Genomic DNA, 27,266 nt, shown 5'->3' with positions numbered 1-27,266 from the left:
TTGTTATATACTTAGACTCGATAAGGCCGTCATAAAGTGAGTAGTAAGGCCCCAATTACTTAAAAATCCACATTAAAATCCACATTGAATTACACGTGGATATGTGTGTGTATTTTCAAGTAATTGGGTTACCAGGGTCATTTACCTATTACTATGAACTCTACATGGGTTGGCAGACAGGTTTTCTATTATGACATTCATTTTTTGGAGGTCAAACTCATGGATACATGTTTATTTTTTATTTTATTTTTTAAACTGGTATTTTTTCAATGAAACCCATAGCACTTTGCAGAAACCCAAGAATGTAGGACTGAAAGTCCATTCGTAGTATATCTGAATCCAATTACTAATCAAGTTAGTGTGACTGCCATTTTTTGATCTGGTTAAGTGGGTATAATCTGGTTTGGTTCGTTATTGCGAGAGGCTTACTCAATTTACATCTTAGTGTTAACTGGGCGATCTAATTGCGTAGGTACTAAAGGAACATTTGAAGGTGGAGAAAAAAAGGGGTAATTAGTGATTGGATAATTTTAACAAGAAATGACTGAAAAGTGTTTTGGAGGAGACGGAATGAATGTGTACTGTATAATACACAAGTGATGATTTGCACAGTGTTGTCAATTTTAAATAGTTTAGAAATAACAAAAAATTAACAAGAAATGGCCGAAAAGTGTTTTGAGGGAGTTGAGTTGCACGAGGGTTGACTTGCACGAGGGTTCAGTTACATACGGATTCAGTTACACGGGGATTAGTTAAATGGGGTCGAGTAGCACGGAGATTCAGTTGTACGGGGTTTCGGTTATACAGGGGTTCAGTTACATGGGGGACTCAGTTGCACGGGGGGCATCTGCTATAAAAAACACTTCATTCTAAACAAATACGAACATTTTGAAAAACAGACAAAAAATTGGACACTATAATCAGAATTATTTGATTAACATTTAAAAAAGGGTAATGAGATATGTGATCTGTATAATACACTAGTGATGTTTGATAAGTATTGTCAATTTAAAATAGGATCTAACGTTCCCTTCGTTCCCCCATTTTTGAGGGCAGGGAGGGGTCAATTTTGGAGGGAGAACATCTGCATCAAGGGGAAGGCTCAGAGACCCTTCGTTCCCACATTTCCGAGGGCAGGGGAGGGGGAGAAGGTGATAGTATTCCGATACAATAAGTCAAGTATACTAGAATAGATGCTCCTACTGGAAGCTCGTAAAACCCTTCCCCCTCCGCGCGCTAGGATTATTGCCCTGCTGTACCTCTAAATACTGAGAATTAAGGTGATAGTATACCGATACAATAAGTCAACTATAATAGAATTTACAATCATAGTGAAACCTCGAAAAAACCTTCACCCTCTCACGCACTAGGATTATTGCCTAGCTGTGACATTGGATATTACCTCTAAATACAGAGAATTAAGGTGATAGTATTCCGATACAACAAGTCAAGTATAAGAGAATGTATGCTCCTAGTGGACTCTCGTTAAACCCATCCCCCTCCCCGCGCTAGGATTATTGCCTTGCTGTGTCAATGGATATTACCTCTAAATACAGAGAATTAAGGTGATAGTATTCCGATACAATAAGTCAAGTATACTAGAATTTATGCTCCTAGTGGAACCTCGTAAAACCCTTCCCCCTCCCTGCGATAGGATTATTGCCTAGCTGTGACAATGGATATTACCTCTAAATACAGAGAATTAAGGTGATAGTATTCCGATACAATAAGTCAAGTATAATAAAATTTATGCTCCTAGTTAAACCTCTTAAAACCCTCCCCCCTCTCCCGCACTAGTATTTTTCCCTAGCTGTGACAATCGATATTACCACTAAATAGAGAGACTTAAGGTAGTAGTATTCCATTACAACAAGTCAAGTATACTAGAATTTATGCTCCTAATGAAAGCTCGTAAAACCCTTCCCGTTCCCCACGCTAGGATTATTGCCTAGCTATGAAAATGGATATTACCTCTAAATACAGAGAATTAAGGTGATAGTATTCCGATACAATAAGTCAAGTATAATAGAATTGATGCTCCTAGTGGAACCTCGTAAAACCCTCCCTCCTCTCCCGCACTAGGATTATTGCCTAGCTGTGACAATGGATATTACCTCTAAATACAGAGAATTAAGGTGATAGTATTCCGATACAATAAGTCAAGTATAATAGAATTTATGCTCCTAGTGGAATCTCGTAAAACCCTTCCCCCTCCCCGTGCTAGGATTATTGCCTAGCTGTGACAATGGATATTACCTCTAAATACATAGAATTAAGGTGATAGTATTCTAATACAATAATTTAAGTATACTAGAATTTATGCTCCTAGTGGAAGCTCGTAAAACCTTCCCCCTCCCCGCGCTAGGATTATTGCCTAACTATGACAATGGATATTACCTCTAAATACAGAGAATTAAGGTGGTAGTATTCCGATACAATAAGTCAAGTATAATAGAATTGATGCTCCTACTGGAAGCTCGTAAAACCCTTCCCACTCCCCGCGCTAGGATTATTGCCTAGCTATGACAATGGATATTACCTCTAAATACATGGAATTAAGGTGATAGTATTCCGATACAATAAGTCAAGTATACTAGAATTTTTGCTCCTAGTGGAAGCTCGTAAAACCCTTCCCCCTGTAAAATCTGAGCTAATAAGGGTTTTTGACTGTAAACTCTAGTTTGTTGAAAGAAAATTATGGAAAATACAATTCTCTGGTTCAAATGTGAAAATTAAGTCCTTTTTTTGATTTAAAAATAAAAATATATCAGTAAAATATGAACTAATAATTAAATATTTTTTTCATAAAAAAAAAATATTTTTTTTTTTAACTTCGAAATTTTTCAACTTTATTTATTTTTTTCTTTTTGTATCTATCTTAAAATGTCAAAGTATGCTTACGGTTCTAACAATTGCGCTCTATGATTGGTCAGAGACACGATGTGGCTTTCCCACTGGTATTTTATGACCGCTTATCGTCACTACCTAGTCTACTGCATGTATTAAATCAGTATTTTTTACACAGTGGAACGATAAACATATAAGTCATATCTTTTAAAAAAGAAAGTGAAGATGGAACATTTTAATAGAGTGTGTTCTCATAACAAGGTTATTGTAGCATTGAATGCCGACAAAGAGAAGTATTTAAACTATGAAACAAGTACAAGTGGTAGCACTATTGGAAATGTATGCATGCATTGTCATGACAGTAAGGAACTAGATTTCTTTGGGATACCGAAAAAATTCAACTCTTATGATGGTGGTTATGCGAGATTGCGATCTCCAGAGATGATTGCACTCAAAGAGAATGCTAACATAAAAATAATTGTTGAGGATAGAGGACAACTCCTTGCTACTGCTGTAGGTAACACATTACCTACGGATACATCCAATCATCAGCTTTCGGGTATTAGCATTCAACGGAAGGCTAATAAAAGAAAGGCCTACTCTGCTACTAATATCGTAAACCATATCTTGTTTACGTGCCGAAACTGCTACCTGTGTAAAAATAATGTGTTAATAGACAGTGAAAGTGAAGATGGAACATTTTAATAGAGTGTGTTCTCATAACAAGGTTATTGTAGCATTGAATGCCGACAAAGAGAAGTATTTAAACTATGAAACAAGTACAAGTGGTAGCACTATTGGAAATGTATGCATGCATTGTCATGACAGTAAGGAATTAAATTTCTTTGGGAGACCGAAAAATTCAACTCTTATGATGGTGGTTATGCGAGATTGAGATCTCCAGAGATGATTGCACTCAAAGAGAATGCTAACATAAAAATAATTGTTGAGGATAGAGGACAACTCCTTGCTACTGCTGTAGGTAACACATTACCTACGGATACATCCAATCATCAGCTTTCGGGTATTAGCATTCAACGGAAGGCTAATAAAAGAAAGGCCTACTCTGCTACTAATATCGTAAACCATATCTTGTTTACGTGACGAAACTGCTACCTGTGTAAAAATAATGTGTTAATAGACAGTGAAATTGCAAGAAAAATAAAAATGGCATTGTCAAAAAATATCACTACGGAATATAAAGATGAAACGATGAAAAACAAAGCACCAGCAAACATTACTGGCATTGATCAAACAGTCAATGAATCAAATAATAGCAAAGACGAAAAGCATATTGAGCCTGTTCATGAGACACCAGTAAAAATTGTGTATGATTCAAAATGGAATAATGATTTTTCTACTGATTACGAACTAAGAGACGACAATAACTACAATATCAAGAGAGAACATGGTGAACTATTTTATGGAACAGATTCAAAATGTCCAAAGTTAATCATTGATATTAATAATGTATCATAATATATTTTTGTATTAATATTCAACATAGCATTATTTCATTAAAAATATTACATTGTTACGTGTTCATTATTTTTTAGAGTAAGCTAGCGTATCAAGCGTTTAGAATGTATATTAAAACATCGGAGATGTAGGAAAAGGAGTTTGCGTACATCTATTGTCAGACACCCTATTTCCGTAAAATCTGAGCTATTAAGGGTTTTTGACCGTAAACTCTAGTTTTTTTTTGTAAGAAAATTATGGAAATAAAATTCTCTGGTTCAAATGCGGAACTTAAGTCTATTTTTGGATCGAAAAATAAAACTATTTCCGTAAAATCTGAGCTAATAAGGCTTGTTCGACCGTAAACTCTAGTTTCTTGTAAGAAAATTATGTAAAATACATTTTTGTACGTATCTTAAAATGACAAAATATAATTCTTGAATTCACCTCTTGGATACACAATACAGAAATTATAAAAAAAAATTGTAATACTTCCCCTCAAACTCAAATTTCCCAAAATTCTACTACAGAAGCTTTTAAAATATTTATAAAGCACTAATAGATAGAGTGCTAAAAACATCAAAATCGACTTCAAAGGATACGTTATATCACGGGACGAGGTTTTGAAAATCCCCCTCCCCCCCAATATCAAAATTTCCCAATATTTTGCTTTAGAAGCTGTTTAAATATTTCTAAAGCACTAATAGATAGAGTGCTAAAAACATCAGAATCGACTTCAGAGGACATGTTATATCAGGGGAAGAGGTTTTGAAAATTCCCCTTCCCCCAAAACTCAAAATTTTCCAAAATTCTACTTTAGAAGCTTTTAAGATATTTCTAAAGCACTAATAGATACAGTGCTAAAACATCGGAATCGACTTCAGAGGACACGTTATATCACGGGAAGAGGTTTTGAAAATCCCCCTTCCCCCCAAAGTCAAAATTTTCCAAAATTTTACTTGAGAAGCTTGTGTGTGTCTCTTTGGGCTTTTTGTGTCTCTTTGGACTGTGTTTACGTCTCTACAAATGTAGAAAAACCCGTGTGGGTGAGTTGAAATAAAAAAAAATTTAACAAAAAATGAGTGAAAAGTGTTTTGGAGGAGATGGCTTGATTGACAGAAGGATGTATTAGCGAAGTTATAGTGGAGGGCGACAATGTCTTCAAAGTCAAGGCTATAAGAAGAAACCGTTCCGAATATTTTTGTCGGTTTGTAGTTTACCCACTAATATCAATATCAGTAATGATTCTATTTGAACTTTCTCCAAGTTGATCAAATTGGTCTCTAAATGGTTCATGATAAAAAAATAGTTTGGGACAAGAAAAAAAAACTAAAATAATGTCATGAAATCATTTTCAACACTCAGAGAAGTTTTTTTTTTTGTGTTAGTTTTTATTTGTGTGTTTGTTAGTTGTGTGGGTGGGTGTGTGTTAGTTTTTTTGTGTGTGTGTAAGTTGTTTTTTTTGTGTGTGTGTAAATTTTTTTTTGTGTGTGTGTGTGTGAGTTTTTAGGTGTGTGTGTAAGTTTTTTTTTGTGTGTGTCTGTAAGTTTTTTTGTGTGTTTGTGTAAGTTTTTGTGTGTGTGTGTAAGTTTTTATGTGGGTGTAAGTTTTTGTGTTTGTGTAAGTTTTTGTGTGTGGGTGTGTGTGTAAGTTTGTGTGGGGACAATAAAAAAAACTAAAATAATGTCATGAAATCATTTTCAACACTCAGAGAAGTGTTTTTTTTTGTGTGTAAGTTTTTATGTGTGTATGTAAAAGTTGTGTGTGTGTGTGTGGGTGTAAGTTTTTTTTTGTGTGTGTAAGTTTTTTTTTGTGTGTGTGTAATTTTTTGTGTGTGTGTGTGTATGTGTGTGTGTGTGTGCGTGTGAGTTTTTATGTGTGTGTAAGTTTCTTTTTTTGTGTGTGTGTAAGTTTTTTTTTGTGTGTGTGTAAGTTTTTATGTGTGTGTGTAAGTTTTTATGTGTGTGTAAGTTTTTGTGTGCGTGTAAATTTTTGTGTGTGTGTGTAATTTTGGTTGGGCTTTTAAGTTTTTGTGTGTGTGTAAGTTTTTGTGTGTGTGTGTGTGTGTGTGTGTAAGTTTTTGTTGGTGTGTGTTTGTTTTTGTTTGTATGTGTGTATTTGTGTGTGTTTTTTTTTTTTTTTGTGTGTGAGTTTTTGTGTGTGTATGTGTGTGTGTGTGTGTGTGTGTGTGTGTGTGTGTGTGTGTGTGTGTGTGTGTGTGTGTGTGTGTGTGTGTGTGTGTGTGTGTGTGTGTGTGTGTGTGTGTGTGTGTGTGTGTGTGTGTGTGTGTGTGTGTGTGTGTGTGTGTGTGTGTGTGTGTGTGTGTGTGTGTGTGTGTGTGTGTGTGTGTGTGTGTGTGTGTGTGTGTGTGTGTGTGTGTGTGTGTGTGTGTGTGTGTGTGTGTGTGTGTGTGTGTGTGTGTGTGTGTGTGTGTGTGTGTGTGTGTGTGTGTGTGTGTGTGTGTGTGTGTGTGTGTGTGTGTGTGTGTGTGTGTGTGTGTGTGTGTGTGTGTGTGTGTGTGTGTGTGTGTGTGTGTGTGTGTGTGTGTGTGTGTGTGTGTGTGTGTGTGTGTGTGTGTGTGTGTGTGTGTGTGTGTGTGTGTGTGTGTGTGTGTGTGTGTGTGTGTGTGTGTGTGTGTGTGTGTGTGTGTGTGTGTGTGTGTGTGTGTGTGTGTGTGTGTGTGTGTGTGTGTGTGTGTGTGTGTGTGTGTGTGTGTGTGTGTGTGTGTGTGTGTGTGTGTGTGTGTGTGTGTGTGTGTGTGTGTGTGTGTGTGTGTGTGTGTGTGTGTGTGTGTGTGTGTGTGTGTGTGTGTGTGTGTGTGTGTGTGTGTGTGTGTGTGTGTGTGTGTGTGTGTGTGTGTGTGTGTGTGTGTGTGTGTGTGTGTGTGTGTGTGTGTGTGTGTGTGTGTGTGTGTGTGTGTGTGTGTGTGTGTGTGTGTGTGTGTGTGTGTGTGTGTGTGTGTGTGTGTGTGTGTGTGTGTGTGTGTGTGTATGTATGTGTGTTTGTGTGTTTGTGTGGTTGTCTGTGTATTTTTATGTGTGTGTGTTGGTTGGTTTGTTTGTTTGTGTGTGTTTCTTATGTTTTTTTTTGGTTTGTTTGTTTGTTTGTTTTTGTGTGTGTTTTTGTTTGTTAGTGAGTGTGGGTGTGTTTTTGTGTTTGTGTGTGTATGTTTTTGTGTGTGTGTGTAAGTTTTTGTGTGTGTGTATGGATTTTGACCATTAACTCTAGTTTACTGTAAGAAAATTATGGAAAATAAAAATCTATCGATCAAATGTGAAACTTAGTTCCATTCTCTGGTTCAAATGCAGAAAAATCCGTGTGGGTGAGTTGAAATAAGAAAAATTTAACAAGAAATGACTGAAAAGTGTTTTGGGGGAGATGGTTTGATTGGCAGAAGGATGTATTGGTGAAGTTATAGTGGAGGGCGACAAGTGTGTGTAAGTTTTTTTGTTTTTTTTTTGTGTGTGTGTAAATTTTTTTTTTGTGTGTGTGTGTGTGTGAGTTTTTTTGTTTGTGTAAGTTTTTTTTTTTTTTTTTTTTGTGTGTCTGTAATTTTTTGTGTGTGTGTGTGTAAGTTTTTACGTGCAGGTAAATTTTTGTGTGTGTGTGTAAGTTTTTGTGGGTGTGTAAATTTTTGTGTGTGTGTAAGTTTTTGTGTGTGTGTGTGTGTAAGTTTGTGTGGGGACAAAAAAAAAACTAAAATAATGTCATGAAATCATTTTCAACACACAGAGAAGTTTTTTTGTGTGTAATTTTTTATGTTTGTATGTGTAAGTTTTGTGTGTGTGTAATTTTTTTTTTGTGTGTAAGTTTTTTTTTGTGTGTAAATTTTTTTTTGTGTGTGTGTGTGTGTGTGTGTGTGTGTGTGAGTTTTTATGTGTGTATAAGTTTGTTGTTTTTTATTTGTGTCTGTAAGTTTTTTTTTGTGTGTGTGTGTAAGTTTTTGTGTGTGTGTGTAAGTATTTATTTGTGTGTAAGTTTTTGCGTGCATGTAAATTTTTTTGTGTGTGTTTAAGTTTTTGTGGTGTGTAAGTTTTTGTGTTTGTGTAAGTTTGTGTGTGTGTGTGTGTGTGTGTGTGTGTGATTTTTGACCATAAACTCTAGTTTCCTATAAGAAAATTATGGAAAATACAATTCTATCGTTCAAATGTGAAACTTAGTTCCATTCTCTGGTTCAAATGCAGAAAAACCCGTGTGGGTGAGTTGAAATAAAAAAATTTAACAAGAAATGACTGAAAAGTGTTTTGGGGAAGATGGTTTGATTGGCAGAAGGATGTATTGGTGAAGTTATAGTGGAGGGCGACAAAGTCTTCAAAGTCAAGGCTATAAGAAAAAAAAGTTAGTGATATTATGATATTAGTGCGTAAACTACAAACTTACAAAAATATCCAGAACTTGTTTTTTCTTATAGCCTTGACTTTGAAGACTTTGTCGCCCTCCACTATAACTTCACCAATACATCCTTCTGCCAATCAAAACATCTCCCCCAAAACACTTTTCAGTCATTTCTTGTTAAAAAAATTTTATTTCAACTCACCCACACGGGTTTTTTCTGCATTTGAACCAGAGAATGGAACTAAGTTTCACATTTGAACGATAGAATTGTATTTTCCATAATTTTCTTATAGGAAACTAGAGTTTATGGTCAAAAATCACACACACACACACACGAAACTTACACACACACATAAACACACACACACACACAAACACACACACAAAAACTACACAAACACAAAACACACACCCACAAAAACACACACACACACAAATTTGCATGCACGCAAAAACTACACACACAGAAAACACACACACACACAAAACTACACACACACAAAAAAAAACTTACAGACACACAAAAAAAAAATTACACACAAATAAAAACTCACACACACACACACACACAAAAAAATTTAGACAAAAACAAAAAAAAAACTTACACACACAAAAAAACTTAAAAAAACCAACATACACACACACTTACACAAGCACACAAAAAAACTAACACACACACAAAAAAAAAACTTCTCTGAGTGTTGAAAATGATTTCATGACATTATTTTAGTTTTTTTTTCTTGTCCCCACACAAACTTACACACACACAAAAACTTACACAAACACAAAAACTTACACACCCACAAAAACTTACACACACACACAAAAATTTACATGCACGTAAAAACTTACACACACACACAAAAACTTACACACACAAAAAAAAAAACTTACACACACAAAAACAAAAAAACACACACACACATAAAAACACACACACACACACACAAAAAAAAAAATTTACATAAACAAAAAAACAAAAAAACTTACACACACTTGTCGCCCTCCACTATAACTTCACCAATACATCCTTCTGCCAATCAAACCATCTCCCCCAAAACACCTTTCAGTCATTTCTTGTTAAAAATTTTTTATTTCAACTCACCCACACGGGTTTTTCTGCATTTTAACCAAAGAATTGAACTAAGTTTCACATTTGAACGATAGAACAGTATTTTCCATAATTTTCTTATAGGAAACTAGAGTTTATGGTCAAAAATCACACACACACACACACACACACACACAGAAACTTACACACACACATAAAAACTTACACACACACACAAAAACTTACACACACACACACAAAAAAACTTACAGACACACAAAAAAAAACATACACACACATAAAAACTCACGCACACACACACACACACAAAAAAATTCAAACAAAAACAAAAAAAATTACAAACAAAAAAAAAATTAAACAAAAAAACACACACAAAAAACTTACACACACACACACAAAAACTTACACAAAAAAAAAACTTCTCTGAGTGTTGAAAATGATTTCATGACATTATTTTAGTTTTTTTTTCTTGTCCCCACACAAACTTACACACACACACACACAAAAACTTACACAAACACAAAAACTTACACACCCACAAAAACTTAGACACACACACAAAAATTTATATGCACGTAAAAACTTACACACACACACAAAAACTTACACAAACACACAAAAAAACTTACAGACACACAAAAAAAAAAAAAAAACTTAAACACACATAAAAACTCACACACACACACACACACACAAAAAAAATTTACACACACAAAAACTAAAAAAAAAACTTACACACACAAAATCACACTCACACATACACACACACACACAACTACTCTATACCAACATAACACTTACCACACAAAAAAGAAACTTCTCTGATTGTTGAAAATTACTTGATGAAAGTCTTTTAGTTTTTTTTTTATTGTCCCAAACTATTTTTTTATCATGAACCGTTTAGAGAGTAATTTGATAAACTTGGAGAAAGTTCAAATAGAATCATTACTGGTATTGATATTATTGGGTAAACTACAAACCGACAGAAATATTCGGAACTTTTTTTTCTTATAACCTTGACTTTCAAGACATTGTCACCCTCCACTGTAACTTTGACAATACATCCTTCTGTTAATCAAGCCATCTCCTCCAAAACACTATTCATTCATTTCTTGTTAAAAAAAATTTTTATTTCAACCCACTCACATGAGTTTTTTCTAAATTTGAACCAGAGAATAACATTTTTCAGTCCTTTCTTGTTAAATTTTTTTTATTTCAACTCACCCACACGGGTTTTTCTACATTTGTAGAGACTTACACACAGTCCGAAGAGACACAAAAAGCCCAAAGAAACACACACAAGCTTCTAAAGTAAAATTTTGGAAAATTTTGAGTTGGGGGGGAAGGGGGATTTTCAAAACCTCTTCCCGTGATATAACATGTCCTCTGAAGTCAATTCTGATGTTTTTAGCACTCAATCTAATAGTGCTTTATAAATATTTTAAAAGATTCTAAAATAGAATTTTGGAAAATTTTGAGTTTGGGGGGAGGGGGTTTTCAAAACCTCTTCCCGTGATATAACGTGTCCTCTAAAGTCGATTCTGATGTTTTAGCACTCTATCTATTAGTGCTTTAGAAATATTTTAAAAGCTTCTATAGTAGAATTTTGGAAAATTTGAGTTTGGGGGAAGTATTACAATTTTTTTTTATAATTTCTGTATTGTGTATCCAAGAGGTTAATTCAAGAATGATATTTTGTCATTTTAAGATACGTACAAAAATGTATTTTACATAATTTTCTTACAAGAAACTAGAGTTTACGGTCGAAAAAGCCTTATTAGCTCAGATTTTACGGAAATACTTTTATTTTTCGATCCAAAAATAGACTTAAGTTCCGCATTTGAACCAGAGAATTGTATTTCCATAATTTTCTTACAAAAAAACTAGAGTTTACGGTCAAAAACCCCTAATAGCTCAGATTTTACAGAAAGAGTGTGTCTGACAATAGACGTACGCAAATTCCTTTTCCTACATCTCCGAAGTTTTAATATACATTTTAAACACTTGATACACTAGCTTCCTCTAAAAAATAATGAACTCATAACAATGTAATATTTTTAATGAAATAATGCTATGTTGAATATTAATACAAAAATGTATTATGATACATTATTAATATCAATGATTAACTTTGGACATTTTGAATCTGTTCCATAAAATAGTTCACCATGTTCTCTCTTGATATTGTAGTTATTGTCGTCTCTTAGTTCGTAATCAGTAGAATAATCATTATTCCATTTTGAATCATACACAATTTTTACTGGTGTCTCATGAACAGGCTCAATATGTTTTTCGTCTTTGCTATTATTTGATTCATTGACTGTTTGATCAATGCCAGTAATGTTTGCTGTTGCTTTGTTCTTCATCGTTTCATCTTTATATTCCGTAGTGATATTTTTTGACAATGCCATTTTTATTTTTTTTGCAATTTCACTGTCTATTAACACATTATTTTTACACAAGTAGCAGTTTTGGCACGTAAACAAGATATGGTTTACGATATTAGTAGAAGAGTAGGCCTTTCTTTTATTAGCCTTCCGTTGAATGCTAATACCCGAAAGCTGATGATTGGATGTATCCGTAGGTAATGTGTTACCTGCAGCAGTAGCAAGGAGTCGTCCTCTATCATCAACAATTATTTTTATGTTAGCATTCTCTTTGAGTGAAATCATCTCTGGAGATCTCAATCTCGCATAACCACCATCATAAGAGTTGAACTTTTTCGGTATCCCAACGAAATTTAATTCCTAACTGTAATGACAATGCAGGCATACATTTCCAATAGTGCTACCGCTTGTACTTGTTTCATAGTTTAAATACTCCTCCATCTCGGCATTCAATGCTACAATAACCTTGTTATGTGGAAACACTATTAAAATGTTGCATCTTCAATTTCTTTTTTTAAAGATATGAATTATGCGTTTATCGTTCCACTGTCTATAAAACGCGGATTTAATACATGTAGTAGACTGGCTAGTGACCATAAGTGGTCATAGAATACCGGTGGGAAAGCCATAAAGTGTCTCGGAACAATCATAGAGTACAATTGTTAGAACCGTAAGCATACTTTGGCATTTTAAGATAGATACAAAAAGAAAAAAATAAATAAAGTTAAAAAAAAAATAGTTTTGTTTTTATGAAAAAAATATTGAATTATTAGTTCAGATTTTACGGATATAGTTTTATTTTTCAATCTAAAAAAGGACTTAAGTTTCTCATTTGAACCAGAGAATTGTATTTTCCATAATTTTCTTTCAACAAACTAGAGTTTACAGTCAAAAACCCTTATTAGCTCAGATTTTATAGGGGGAAGGGTTTTATGAGCTTCCACTAGGAGCATAAATTCTAGTATACTTGACTTATTGTATCGGAATACTATCACCTTAATTCTATGTATTTAGAGGTAATATCCATTGTCACAGCTAGGCAATAATCCTAGCGCGGGTAGTGGGAAGGGTTTTACGAGCTTCCAGTAGGAGCATCAATTCTATTATACTTGACTTATTGTATCGGAATACTACCACCTTAATTCTCTGTATTTAGAGGTAATATCCATTGTCATAGTTAGGCAATAATCCTAGCTAAGGGAGGGGGAAGGGTTTTACGAGCTTCCACTAGGAGCATAAATTCTAGTATACTTGACTTATTGTATAGGAATACTATCACCTTAATTCTATGTATTTAGAGGTAATATCCACTGTCAAAGCTAGGCAATAATCCTAGAGAGGGGAGGGGGAAGGGTTTTACGAGGTTCCACGAGGAGCATAAATTCTAGTATACTTGACTTATTGTATCGGAATACTATCACCTTTATTCTTTGTATTTAGAGGTAATATCCATTGTCACAGCTAGGCAATAATCCTAGTGCGGGAGAGGAGGGAGGGTTTTACGAGGTTTCAGTAGGAGCATCAATTCTATTATACTTGACTTATTGTATCGGAATACTATCACCTTAATTCTCTGTATTTAGAGGTAATATCCATTGTCACAGCTAGGCAATAATCCTAGTGCGGGAGAGGGGGAAGGGTTTTACGAGGTTCTACTAGGAGCATAAATTCTAGTATACTTGACTTATTGTATCGGAATACTATCACCTTAATTCTCTGTATTTAGAGGTAATATCCATTGTCAAAGCTAGGCAATAATCCTTGAGTTGGGAGTGGTCAGGTTTTTACGAGATTACAGTAGGATTATAAATTCTATTATACTTGACTTATTGTATCGGAATACTATCAACTGAATTCTCTGTATTTAGAGGTAATATCCATTGACCGAGCTAGGAAATAATCCGAGGGCGGGAGAGTTAAAAGGGTTTTATGAGTTTCCAGCAGGAAAATAAATTATAGTATAGTTGACTTATTGTATAGGAATACTACCAACTTAATTATCTATCTTTATATGTAATAAAAATTGTGATAGCTAGGCCATAATCCGAGTGCGGGGGAGGGGGAATGGTTTTACGAGGTTCCACTCGGAGTATAAATTATATTATACTTTACTTATTGAATCGGAATACTATCACCTTAATTCTCTGTATTTAGAGGTACAGCCAGGCAATAATCCTAGCGCGGGGAGGGGGAAGGGTTTTACGAGCTTCCAGTAGGAGCATCTATTCTAGTATACTTGACTTATTGTATCGGAATACTATCACCTTCTCCCCCTCCCCTGCTCTTGGAAATGTGGGAACGAAGGGTCTCTGAGCCTTCCCCTTGATGCAGATGTTTTCCCTCCAAAATTGACCTCTTACTGCCCTCAGAAATGGGGGAACGAAGGGAACGTTAGATCCTATTTTAAATTGACAATACTTATCAAACATCACTAGTGTATTATGCAGATCACATATCTCATTACCCCTTTTTAAATGTTAATCAAGTAATTCTGATTATAGTGTCCAATTTTTTGTCTGCTTTTCAAAATGTTCGTATTTGTTTAGAATGAAGTTTTTTTTATAGCCGATGGCGCCCGGGCAGCTGAATCCCCCCTGGAACGGTCCCCCTGTATAACCGGAACCCCGTACAACTGAATCTCCGTGCTACTCGAGCCCATTTAACTAATCCCCGTGTAACTGAATCCGCATGTAACTGAACCCTCGTGCAAGTCAACCCTCGTGCAACTCAACTCCCTCAAAACACTTTTCGGCCATTTCTTGTTAATTTTTTTTATTTTCTAAACTATTTAAAATTGACAACACTGTGCAAATCATCTCTTGTGTATTATACAGTACACATTCATTCCATCTCCTCCAAAACACTTTTAGTCATTTCTTGTTAAAATTATCCAATCACTAATTACCCCTTTTTTTCTCCACCTTCAAATGTTCCTTTAGTACCTGCGCAATTAGATCGCCGAGTTAACACTAAGATGTAAATTGAGTAAGCCTCTCGCAATAACGAACCAAACCAGATTATACCCACTTAACCAGATCAAAAAATGGCGGTCACAATAACTTGATTAGTAATTGGATTCAGATATAGTACGAATGGACTTTCAGTCCTACATTCACGGGTTTCTGCAAAGTGTTATGGGCTTCATTGAAAAAATACCAGTTAAAAAAAAAAAAAATAAATAAACATGTATCCATGAGTTTGACCTCCAAAAAATGAATGTCATAATAGAAAACCTGTCTGCCAACCCATGTAGAGTTCATAGTAATAGGTAAATGACCCTGGTAACCCAATTACTTGAAAATACACACACATATCCACGTGTAATTCAATGTGGATTTTAATGTGGATTTTTAAGTAATTGGGGCCTTACTACTAAAGTGCCGCATGGTACACTAAGAAGCAATTTGGTTGACATTTTTGGAATGGAAAGGCTGGATCGGACACAAGGACATCATAGAGAGCTAATTATGCACTAATTATGCTCTTTATAAATTTGACTTTACAAGGCAAACGAAAAGTGACACATGGCACCCACAAAGTGCACTTTGGGATTTCTTTTCATTTTTTATAATGAAAAAATAACAAAAAAGTATGTTGTCTATTGAAAAAAGTCGGCAGACAAATTTTCCCCCATCCCCGCGGAAATTCTTCTCTATAGAAAGTCTCTATGGGAATTTTTCTTACGTTTAAAATAGCGACAGTATTTTTAATTTAAAGTATACGACAAAAGTATCTGAATTATTAACTTACTCGTTGAGCATTGTTTGATTAAGAATATCCAGAAAATCAGAATAATTCTTAGAAGCATTGTGGTAGAAACCTTATATTAAACAAACTTAACAGGTATGCCAATCGGATGGGAAAAATTTACACCTAGAGTTTGAAAATTAACTTCCTTCTTGTATTTTATGTTAAAAAAACTAAATCTAGAAAAATAACACAAGGAATTTTTTTGTGTAAATCAGGGTATGGGAGGTATACATTTCCAGAAGGGAAGGGGTGAAATACTTTTTTTATGTCTAAAATTCCCTTCCCCAAGCCAAGCTTGGTCTTCTAGTGCTGCATATTGAAACTGATAATAATAGATAAATGTATGGGTTGGTACCGCTTATTCGTGAGCATAAAATTTCTAAATTGTGAGAAAAACATACATATATTGTTTGTATTCACTTTATCCTACTTGCAGCAAATATTTCGTACAGCTTGCTGATGCAAAAATAAATGTCACACCAGTAGCGCTGCCGTTACGTGAAATGCGACTAATAACAGTAATAATCCTCGGCACATTTATGTCAATTCTTTTTTTTGGAGCTGGTTAAAAGAAATATTTAGAAAAGCAAAATTAGCAAGAAGTTAACATGTTATTGTACATAGAGGCAGTTTACATTTATGGACTAGTATATGAATCCAAAACGCAAGGAATAGGACGTTATCACTATCACTAGAAGTTTCGATTACAGTTAAGAAAATTTGGAGGTATATTCGAGTTTCCATTTCAATATTGGAAGTAAAAAATTAAAACAATTAAATGATTTCTGGAGCTTATCCTTCCCCCCACCTGACCTCTATGGCTAATCTACGGCCACTTTGACCTATCTAGCTACAGTGCAATTATTATTATAAAAAGCACTAAGTCTAATTTTCTTTTTTGGTGTTTTTCGTGTTTTTCAATGAAAAAAATTCTGGTTTTCCATGATTTCTTGTTTTTAGGAATTCCATGTCTGTCCAATTGTCCTATTGTCGTACCCATAACTATCAGGGGAAAACAATTTGACTTGAGCAAATTTAGGCAAACAGGAAGTATAGTACATTTTCGTAATTTTGGCATTTTCGTAAATAGGCAGCATAATAGCGCTGCCTAAGTCAAGAGCGATATTGGTACACTGTATTATTTATTTATTCATTTTTGGGGGGGTTTTCTTAGACCAGGGCACTTGGTACAGAAGGAATTGTCGTAGAAACTTCGAAAAGGAATCATTTGGTTAGAAATTGAAAAGGCTAGTGCCGTTTTTGATAGTCGAAAGTGATTGGGGGGCAACTACCCCCTCCCGCATCCACCATTTCCCCGTAACCATCCGATCAAAATTTTGAAATAGCCATTTTGTTCAACGTATTTCAAAGATCTGGAAACTGTGTCTTTGAGGATGACAACCTCCCCCCAAGCCCTAAGGGCATAGGTTGTAAGTTATGCCCTGGGAGCATTTAAAGATTTTATAGAAAGCATGGTCATATAAAATTCGGAGGGGGTCATTGGATTGGTAATCAGAAGCTTTAGTGCTTTTTTTACAAGTCAAACTGATCGGAAGGCAGCTACCCCCCCCCCCACATACACACACACACACACGCGCAGTATTGTCCCAAAATGCATCTAATAGAAATTTTTAGATAGGCATTTTATTTAAGATAGTCCAAATATCGTATAACAAGGCTTTAGAGGTTAACAATGCCTTTAGGGTTGACAAAATGCCTTTAGGGTATAACAATGCCTTTAGGGTTGACAAAATCCCCCAGGGCCCTAGAGATAGGGGTTTAAGTCATGGCCTGGGGGTATATAAGATTTTTATGGAATGGGGGCTGTATAAACATCATATGGGGCTCATTTGATTTTAAAAAGGAAGTTATAACTGATAAGGGTTTTAATTTAAATCATACAAATAAATCAATCAACCACCAGAAGCAAACTTGTTTAGGCTATACACCCTTAAAAAAAACTGATATATACATCGCTATCAACAACGTAAAACAATAAATAAATAAAAAAGAAAAGAGAGAAAAAAAAGCACGGCACAACCTCCTCCAACTTAGTGCAGTCCCCCCCCCCTGGGGAAGGTAAGGTCCAAAGAACATATAATGATGACTCTAGGATTGACAGAACGCCAAGTGGGGATAGGGTTGTAAGTTATGCCATGAGGGTATATAAGGTTTTTAAGGAATGGGCGGTCATATAAACTTCAGATGGGGCTCATTTGATTAGAAACTGGAAAATTAAAGTGCCTTTTTTAAGAGTCAAAGTGATTTGAAAGCAACAAGGGCCCCCCCCCCCCCACACTCATCATTTTCTTTTATACCTTCAATCAAAATTTGTAAATTTGGAGTAATTTTCTTCATCGTATTTGAAGGGTCCGGAAATTATGCCCTTGAGGAAGACAACCCCCTACCCCTACAGCTCTTAGGGTAAGTTTTTAATGTGTGCCCTGGGGGCATATAAGGTTCTTATAAAAGGTTGTCGTATATGCTTTGGATGGGACTCATTGGATTGGTAATCAGAAGTGCCCTTTTTAAGAGTCAAAGTGATCAGAGCGTAGTTATGCCCCCCCCTCCCCAACACACACAAAAATATCGTGTTTTTCCTAAATGCATCCAATAGAAATTTTGAGACAGTCCTTTCATTCAATATAGTCCAAATATTGTATAACAAGGCTTTTGGGGCTGATACAAACAAGCAGAGCCTGAGGTCGAGGGTTATAAGTTAAGTATCTTTGGGATTTAAGGTTCTTATGGAAGAATGGTTGCATAAGCATTAGAGATCACTCATTTGGTCGAAATTGGAAATTCTAATTCCCTTTTACTGAAAGTTCCAACTCAATAACAAAATTCATTATTGAGATATGCCTTTTGACAATCTGCATTCACATACTGTGTACCGATTTAGTTGAAATTCCCCCCTTAATATTCTGTCAAATTTTCACCTTAATACTCTTAGCCTTAATTGCACTATTATTATAATAGTAGTGGTAGCAATAGGAACAGTAGTAGTGGTAATAATTTATTATCATTAATGGTAGTAACATAAATACTTTCTAAAACCACACTGGCTATTCATGACGAATGAAGCCTAGAGAGGAAAGGAAATAATTAATGAAAATTAGAACCGAAAAAGGGTGATAAAAAGAGGATTTTGTCAGCTAGTGGTAAAATATGAAGACGAAAAACCAGCAATCATTTCGACTAGGACCTCCGCCAAGTCGTCCTCAGTGCTAAAAAAAAAAAAAAAAAAAAAAAAAAAAAAAAAAAAATCTAACCTTTTAGAGTTCACAACACAAGATCCGAGCAAATACTGAATGAAAGACCAAAGCCGAACCCAATGAAGAAAAGGATTTTACCGAAGAGATTGTGCAAGAATTCTTTTCTTTGTGCAAGATTGTGCAGATAAAAGAAAATACATAAACAGGAATTCGGCTATAATTAGGGACACCGGAGACATTTCATTAAGCTCAATTTATAACAATTTAATACTAATGACTTTTGATATTTGCACCCAATCAAATTTAAGAGAATCTATTAACTTATCTAATGAAAACCGAAATGGCAGAAGAGCAAAAAGTATTGCTAGGCAAAAGATTCTTGCACGATGTCTTCGGTGAAAATCCTTTTTTTAATTGGTATCAGCTTTGGTCTTTCATTCAGTCTTTATTCAGATCTTGGCTAGTGAACTCTAAAAGGTTAGATTCTTGTTGTTTTTTTTTGTTTTGTTTTTAGCACCGAGGAAGAGTTGGCGGAGGTCCTTGTCGAAATATTTGCTGGTTTTCCGTTTTCATATTTTACCACTGGCTGACAAAATCCTCGTTTTCTCATCCTTTTTCGGTTTTATTTATCATTTATTATTTCCTTTCCTCTCTTAGCTTCATATGGTAGAAACAGTAATAACAGTAGTATTAAAAGCAGTAGTATCAGGTACATTTTGCCTTTTGGTTAACTGAACATCCCGTTCATGATGCCCCTGAAGTTTCCTCTTATTACGATAAGCCATTCCAAAATTATTACTGATACATCCGTATCAGCAATCTGTCAGCTAATAGTATGTTTTGATTTAGTTCAACTTTTCCCTCATAGTTTCCTCTGATGTTTATTCCAACATACTGAGCCTTAGTCTTACTCGCTACAGATTTAGTAGTATTAGCTATAGTAGTAGTAGCAGCAGTAGTTGTTGTGGTAGCAGTACAAGCAGTGGTAGTTGTATTAGAAGAAGGCAAAGATTATTTGACAAAAAGGTAATATATGCATGTCACTACTAACACTACTACCACTACTACTTCTACTAATCCTACTTCTGCAGCTAAACTACTCCAACTACTACTTCAATTGCAAAAACTTGTTAGGCTTAGAGTATTAAGATAAAAAGGATGTGGAAAGGAGGTCAAAAGCACACATCAGCAATGTTTTTGGGACGGCATACTGTATCAAGATGAAACTTCCTGAACATCATGAAAGGAATGTTCGACTTATCTAAAGGCAAGATATAAATGCTACAACCACTATTAACACTTCTGCTACAGCTGTTACTACTCCTACTAATACAACACTAACACTGCAACGTCTTCTCCTACTACCATACTGTGATACTAGCATTATTAATAATAACTTTATGAAGGTAAAATTTGAGAGAATATTGATTAACTGAACATCCCGTTCATGATGCCCCTGAAGTTTCCTCTTATTACGATAAGCCATACCAAAATTATTGCTAACAATTCGAACTAACAAAAGAAATTATGTGCATTTAAATCGTCAAAATAGCATATCTACAGAATGGATTTGTGTATTAAGTTGGAATTCTCAGAGAATACTTAAAGGGGAAGATCAATTGACCAAAAGGCAATATGTGCACACTGCTACTAATACTACTACCACTGCAACATTTACTAGTGCTACTACTGCTATTGCTATTGCTCTAACTACTACTTCTATGGCAACTGCTTTTAAGACTAAGAACATTAAGATGAAAATTTCAAGAAGTATATGAATATACAGATCATCAAAAGGACATATTGGCAATATCATAGCAATGATTCAAAGTAAAAAGATATGGCTTGGATTAGATATTTATGAACTAGGAGAAGAACCGGTTTACTTTAATGTGACTAAATTTATATAACTGTATCATCGAATTAGTGTATCTGATTTGATCTAAATTAAACAAATTCATTTCTCAGTCGACCATATTCTGTTATGGGGGGATAGTCACACCCCCTCCCTTACGAGTAAGTCCCGTTTGATGCTATTTCGAATGAATTGCTAGTCCCTAGTCCTCCTCAAACGGATTTATAATCAAAATTTATCATGGCTAATGTTGCGCAAAAATAGATTGACGAATTCAGAAAAGTTTTGAGTGGAAAACTGGAGTCTATTATCGCTATACAGACTGAATTAAATGATAAGCTTGACGGAATTACTTCTGAGATTTCACCACTGAGGGCAGAAGTTGCAGTCAGAGATATAAGGCTTAATAAATTTGAAAATAAATCTCGACGAGTACGGATGCAAAAATCAGGCCCTACATAAGCAGCTACTACTTCTCCACGTAAAAGATTGTCGACTGAACCTTATTGTTCATGGTCTACTGAAAGAAGAACCCATTAAAAGAGGTTGAAGATAGTGTAATAAAACTAGTTAAACACAAATTGGGTGTAACTAGTGAATTGTCAATAAAAAGTATCTATAGGATTGCTTCAATTACGGGTAGCATACCAGACAGGCGTGGTAAGCAAAATAATGGGCAAAAGGAGCATAACAGACAGGCGTGGTAAGCAAAATAATGGGCAAAAGGAGCATAACAGACAGGCGTGGTAAGCAAAATAATGGGCAAAAGGAGTCCCCCGTATGTTTCATTGAACTCAGAGAGTGATGTCCACAAGATAATGAACAATGTTAATAAGCTAAAAGGTACTGGGGTAATAATTTCATTAGTAATGAGCATCCAAAATTATCCAGAGTAAAAATGGGGGGAATTATACGGGAGGGGAAGTTTTACTGGGGGAAACATATAACACCAACCAAATATCACAAATTTCGGAATAGGAGCATTTTGCTTTGCTGTGTAGGATTGCACATATCTGTAATATTGTCCCTATCTTTGGCGTATCTAAGTGGACGCGCGCTGGGCTGAGAATCCGAGAATTCGGGTTCGATCCCTGGTGTGGTCAGTTTCTTAGTTTGGGACGCGGGTCAGTGGCGTGACCCTGTAAGCTTAGCCAGAGTCAACCCAGCTCTAAATGGGTACCTGGAGAAATCTGGGGAAGGTAAAACAGGAAGGGTTTGCGAAAGCATAGGTTGGCTGGCCCCCAGCCCCCCCATTGCACTTCCTGGCTGAAGGGCCACGAAATGGAGATCAGCACCGCCGGTTTGGACTTTAAGGGTCTAGTGCCGCATCCTTTACCTTTTTACCTTTTTATCTTTGGCGTACAAAATAATCCGGGTTTGAATGTCCAACTAACAATAAAGGGTCTTTTTGGCTTGTATCATTGCATCATGATCAAAATAGTTTACCGCACTTTTCATAATCAGTTCAAGTTTCATCCCCTGCCTGTGATCTGCAGAAAAATCCATAACTGGGCTGAGTTCATTTGACTGGAATCTTCTAGAAACGTTTCCCTATGTAACTGAATCCTCTCTCATCTGGTAGATGCAAAGAAATCCTAAATTTGATCATTAGTGGCTATTTCCTATTTTCAGTTTGAGCCACTTCACAGGACTTCATCTATGTTGCTTGAGAGATGGCGCTACGGGTGGTACTGATCAACATGTTTGAGATTCATTATCAAGTGTAAATTTTTTAATTGCTTTTAATTAAAAGGAAGCTTGCAGAACTTTTCGCTTTATGGACAATTAACACATAGTGTTATCTACAAAATAAACCTAAAGATTAAACATCATGATCATCATGATCGAAATAGTTTAGCGCACCTTTCATAATCAGTTCAAGTTTCATCCCCTGCCTGTGATCTGCAAAAAAATCCATAACTGGGCTGAGTTCATTTGAATGGAATCTTCTAGAAACGTTTCCCTAAGTAACTGAATCCTCTAACTCATCTGGTAGATGCAAAGAAATCCTAAATTTGATCATTAGTGGCTATTTCCTATTTTCGGTTTGAGCCACTTCACAGGACTTCATCTATATTGCTTGAGAGATGGCGCTACGGGTGGTACTGATCAACATGTTTTAGATTCATTATCAAGTGTAAATTTTTTAATTGTTTTTAATTAACAAGAAGCTTGCAGAACTTTTCGCCTTATGGACAATTAACACATAGTGTTATTTACAAAATAAACCTAAAGATTAAACATCATGATCATCATGATCGAAATAGTTTAGCGCACTTTTCATAATCAGTTCAAGTGTCATCCCCTGCCTGTGATCTGCAGAAAAATCCATAACTGGGCTGAGTTCATTTGAATGGAATCTTCTAGAAACGTTTCCCTAAGTAACTGAATCCTCTAACTCATCTGGTAGATGCAAAGAAATCCTAAATTTGATCATTAGTGGCTATTTCCTATTTTCGGTTTGAGCCACTTCACAGGACTTCATCTATATTGCTTGAGAGATGGCGCTACGGGTGGTACTGATCAACATGTTTGAGATTCATTATCAAGTGTAAATTTTTTAATTGCTTTTAATTAACAAGAAGCTTGCAGAACTTTTCGCTTTATGGACAATTAACACATAGTGTTATTTACAAAATAAACCTAAAGATTAAACATCATGATCATCATGATCGAAATAGTTTAGCGAACTTTTCATAATCAGTTCAAGTGTCATCCCCTGCCTGTGATCTGCAGAAAAATCCATAACTGGGCTGAGTTCATTTGACTGGAATCTTCTAGAAACGTTCCCTAAGTAACTGAATCCTCTAACTCATCTGGTAGATGCAAAGAAATCCTAAATTTGATCATTAGTGGCTATTTCCTATTTTCGGTTTGAGCCACTTCACAGGATTTCATCTATGTTGCTTGAGAGATGGCGCTACGGGTGGTACTGATCAACATGTTTGAGATTCATTATCAAGTGTAAATTTTTTAATTGCTTTTAATTAAAAGGAAGCTTGCAGAACTTTTCGCTTTATGGACAATTAACACATAGTGTTATTTACAAAATAAACATAAAGATTAAACATCATGATCATCATGATCGAAATAGTTTAGCACACTTTTCATAATCAGTTCAAGTTTCATCCCCTGCCTGTGATCTGCAGAAAAATCCATAACTGGGCTGAGTTCATTGGACTGGAATCTTATAGAAACGTTTCCCTAAGTAACTGAATCCTCTAACTCATCTGGTAGATGCAAAGAAATCCTAAATTTGATCATTAGTGGCTATTTCCTATTTTCGGTTTGAGCCACTTCACAGGACTTCATCTATATTGCTTGAGAGATGGCGCTACGGGTGGTACTGATCAATATGTTTGAGATTCATTATCAAGTGTAAATTTTTTAATTGCTTTTAATTAACAAGAAGCTTGCAGAACTTTTCGCTTTATGGACAATTAACACATGGTTTTATTTACAAAATAAACCTAAAGATTAAACATCATGATCATCATGATCGAAATAGTTTAGCGCACTTTTCATAATCAGTTCAAGTTTCATCCTCTGCCTGTGATCTGCAGAAAAATACATAACTGGGCTGAGTTCATTTGAATGGAATCTTCTAGAAACGTTTCCCGAAGTAACTGAATCCTCTAACTCATCTGGTAGATGCAAAGAAATCCTAAATTTGATCATTAGTGGCTATTTCCTATTTTCGGTTTGAGCCGCTTCACAGGACTTCATCTATGTTGCTTGAGAGATGGCGCTACGGGTGGTACTGATCAACATGTTTTAGATTCATTATCAAGTGTAAATTTTTTAATTGCTTTTAATTAACAAGAAGCTTGCAGAACTTTTCGCTTTATGGACAATTAACACATAGTGTTATTTACAAAATAAACCTAAAGATTAAACATCATGATCATCATGATCGAAATAGTTTAGCGCACTTTTCATAATCAGTTCAAGTGTCATCCCCTGCCTGTGATCTGCAGAAAAATCCATAACTGGGCTGAGTTCATTTGACTGGAATCTTCTAGAAACGTTTCCCTAAGTAACTGAATCCTCTAACTCATCTGGTAGATGCAAAGAAATCCTAAATTTGATCATTAGTGGCTATTTCCTATTTTCGGTTTGAGCCACTTCACAGGACTTCATCTATGTTGCTTGAGAGATGGCGCTACGGGTGGTACTGATCAACATGTTTGAGATTAATTATCAAGTGTAAATTTTTTAATTGCTTTTAATTAACAAGAAGCTTGCAGAACTTTTCGCTTTATGGACAATTAACACATAGTGTTATTTACAAAATAAACCTAAAGATTAAACATCATGATCGAAATAGTTTAGCGCACTTTTCATAATCAGTTCAAGTTTCATCCCCTGCCTGTGATCTGCAGAAAAATCCATAACTGGGCTGAGTTCATTTGACTGGAATCTTCTAGAAACGTTTCCCTATGTAACTGAATCCTCTCTCATCTGGTAGATGCAAAGAAATCCTAAATTTGATCATTAGTGGCTATTTCCTATTTTCGGTTTGAGCCGCTTCACAGGACTTCATCTATATTGCTTGAGAGATGGCGCTACGGGTGGTACTGATCAATATGTTTTAGATTCATTATCAAGTGTAAATTTTTTAATTGCTTTTAATTAACAAGAAGCTTGCAGAACTTTTCGCCTTATGGACAATTAACACATGGTGTTATTTACAAAATAAACCTAAAGATTAAACATCATGATCATCATGATCGAAATAGTTTAGCGAACTTTTCATAATCAGTTCAAGTTTCATCCTCTGCCTGTGATCTGCAGAAAAATACATAACTGGGCTGAGTTCATTGGAATGGAATCTTATAGAAACGTTTCCCGAAGTAACTGAATCCTCTAACTCATCTGGTAGATGCAAAGAAATCCTAAATTTGATCATTAGTGGCTATTTCCTATTTTCGGTTTGAGCCACTTCACAGGATTTCATCTATATTGCTTGAGAGATGGCGCTACGGGTGGTACTGATCAACATGTTTGAGATTCATTATCAAGTGTAAATTTTTTAATTGCTTTTAATTAACAAGAAGCTTGCAGAACTTTTCGCTTTATGGACAATTAACACATAGTGTTATTTACAAAATAAACCTAAAGATTAAACATCATGATCATCATGATCGAAATAGTTTAGCGCACTTTTCATAATCAGTTCAAGTTTCATCCCCTGCCTGTGATCTGCAGAAAAATCCATAACTGGGCTGAGTTCATTTGAATGGAATCTTCTAGAAACGTTTCCCTAAGTAACTGAATCCTCTCTCATCTGGTAGTTGCAAAGAAATCCTAAATTTGATCATTAGTGGCTATTTCCTATTTTCAGTTTGAGCCACTTCACAGGACTTCATCTATATTGCTTGAGAGATGGCGCTACGGGTGGTACTGATCAACATGTTTGAGATTCATTATCAAGTGTAAATTTTTTAATTGTTTTTAATTAACAAGAAGCTTGCAGAACTTTTCGCTTTATGGACAATTAACACATAGTTTTATTTACAAAATAAACCTAAAGATTAAACATCATGATCATCATGATCGAAATAGTTTAGCGCACTTTTCATAATCAGTTCAAGTTTCATCCCCTGCCTGTGATCTGCAGAAAAATCCATAACTGGGCTGAGTTCATTTGACTGGAATCTTCTAGAAACGTTTCCCGAAGTAACTGAATCCTCTAACTCATCTGGTAGATGCAAAGAAATCCTAAATTTGATCATTAGTGGCTATTTCCTATTTTCGGTTTGAGCCGCTTCACAGGATTTCATCTATATTGCTTGAGAGATGGCGCTACGGGTGGTACTGATCAACATTTTTGAGATTCATTATCAAGTGTAAATTTTTTAATTGCTTTTAATTAACAAGAAGCTTGCAGAACTTTTCGCTTTATGGACAATTAACACATAGTGTTATTTACAAAATAAACATAAAGATTAAACATCATGATCATCATGATCGAAATAGTTTAGCAAACTTTTCATAATCAGTTCAAGTTTCATCCCCTGCCTGTGATCTGCAGAAAAATACATAACTGGGCTGAGTTCATTTGAATGGAATCTTCTAGAAACGTTTCCCTAAGTAACTGAATCCTCTAACTCATCTGGTAGATGCAAAGAAATCCTAAATTTGATCATTAATGGCTATTTCCTATTTTCGGTTTGAGCCACTTCACAGGACTTCATCTATATTGCTTGAGAGATGGCGCTACGGGTGGTACTGATCAACATGTTTGAGATTCATTATCAAGTGTAAATTTTTTAATTGTTTTTAATTAACAAAAAGCTTGCAGAACTTTTCGCTTTATGGACAATTAACCCATAGTGCTATTTACG

The 27,266-nt window shown here is 35.3% G+C and overlaps 1 protein-coding gene across 1 annotated transcript in view; it reads left to right on the top strand.

The window, feature by feature from the left end:
- The window catches only part of LOC148951409 (uncharacterized), a 55,434-nt gene that overhangs the window by 12,174 nt on the left and 15,994 nt on the right, over positions 1–27,266 (top strand). The window contains exon 3 of the mRNA XM_089091092.1: positions 19,985–20,090. Coding sequence (XP_088947218.1) covers positions 19,985–20,090 — 106 coding nt within the window. The remainder of the gene's footprint in view (positions 1–19,984; positions 20,091–27,266) is intronic.

The sequence above is a fragment of the Artemia sp. Qi Xiang Cuo genome, chromosome 6, assembly GCF_049724085.1.
Source record: "Artemia sp. Qi Xiang Cuo chromosome 6, ASM4972408v1, whole genome shotgun sequence".
Classification (NCBI taxonomy): domain Eukaryota; kingdom Metazoa; phylum Arthropoda; class Branchiopoda; order Anostraca; family Artemiidae; genus Artemia; species Artemia sp. Qi Xiang Cuo.
This window is presented reverse-complemented; position numbering and strand designations above follow the sequence as displayed.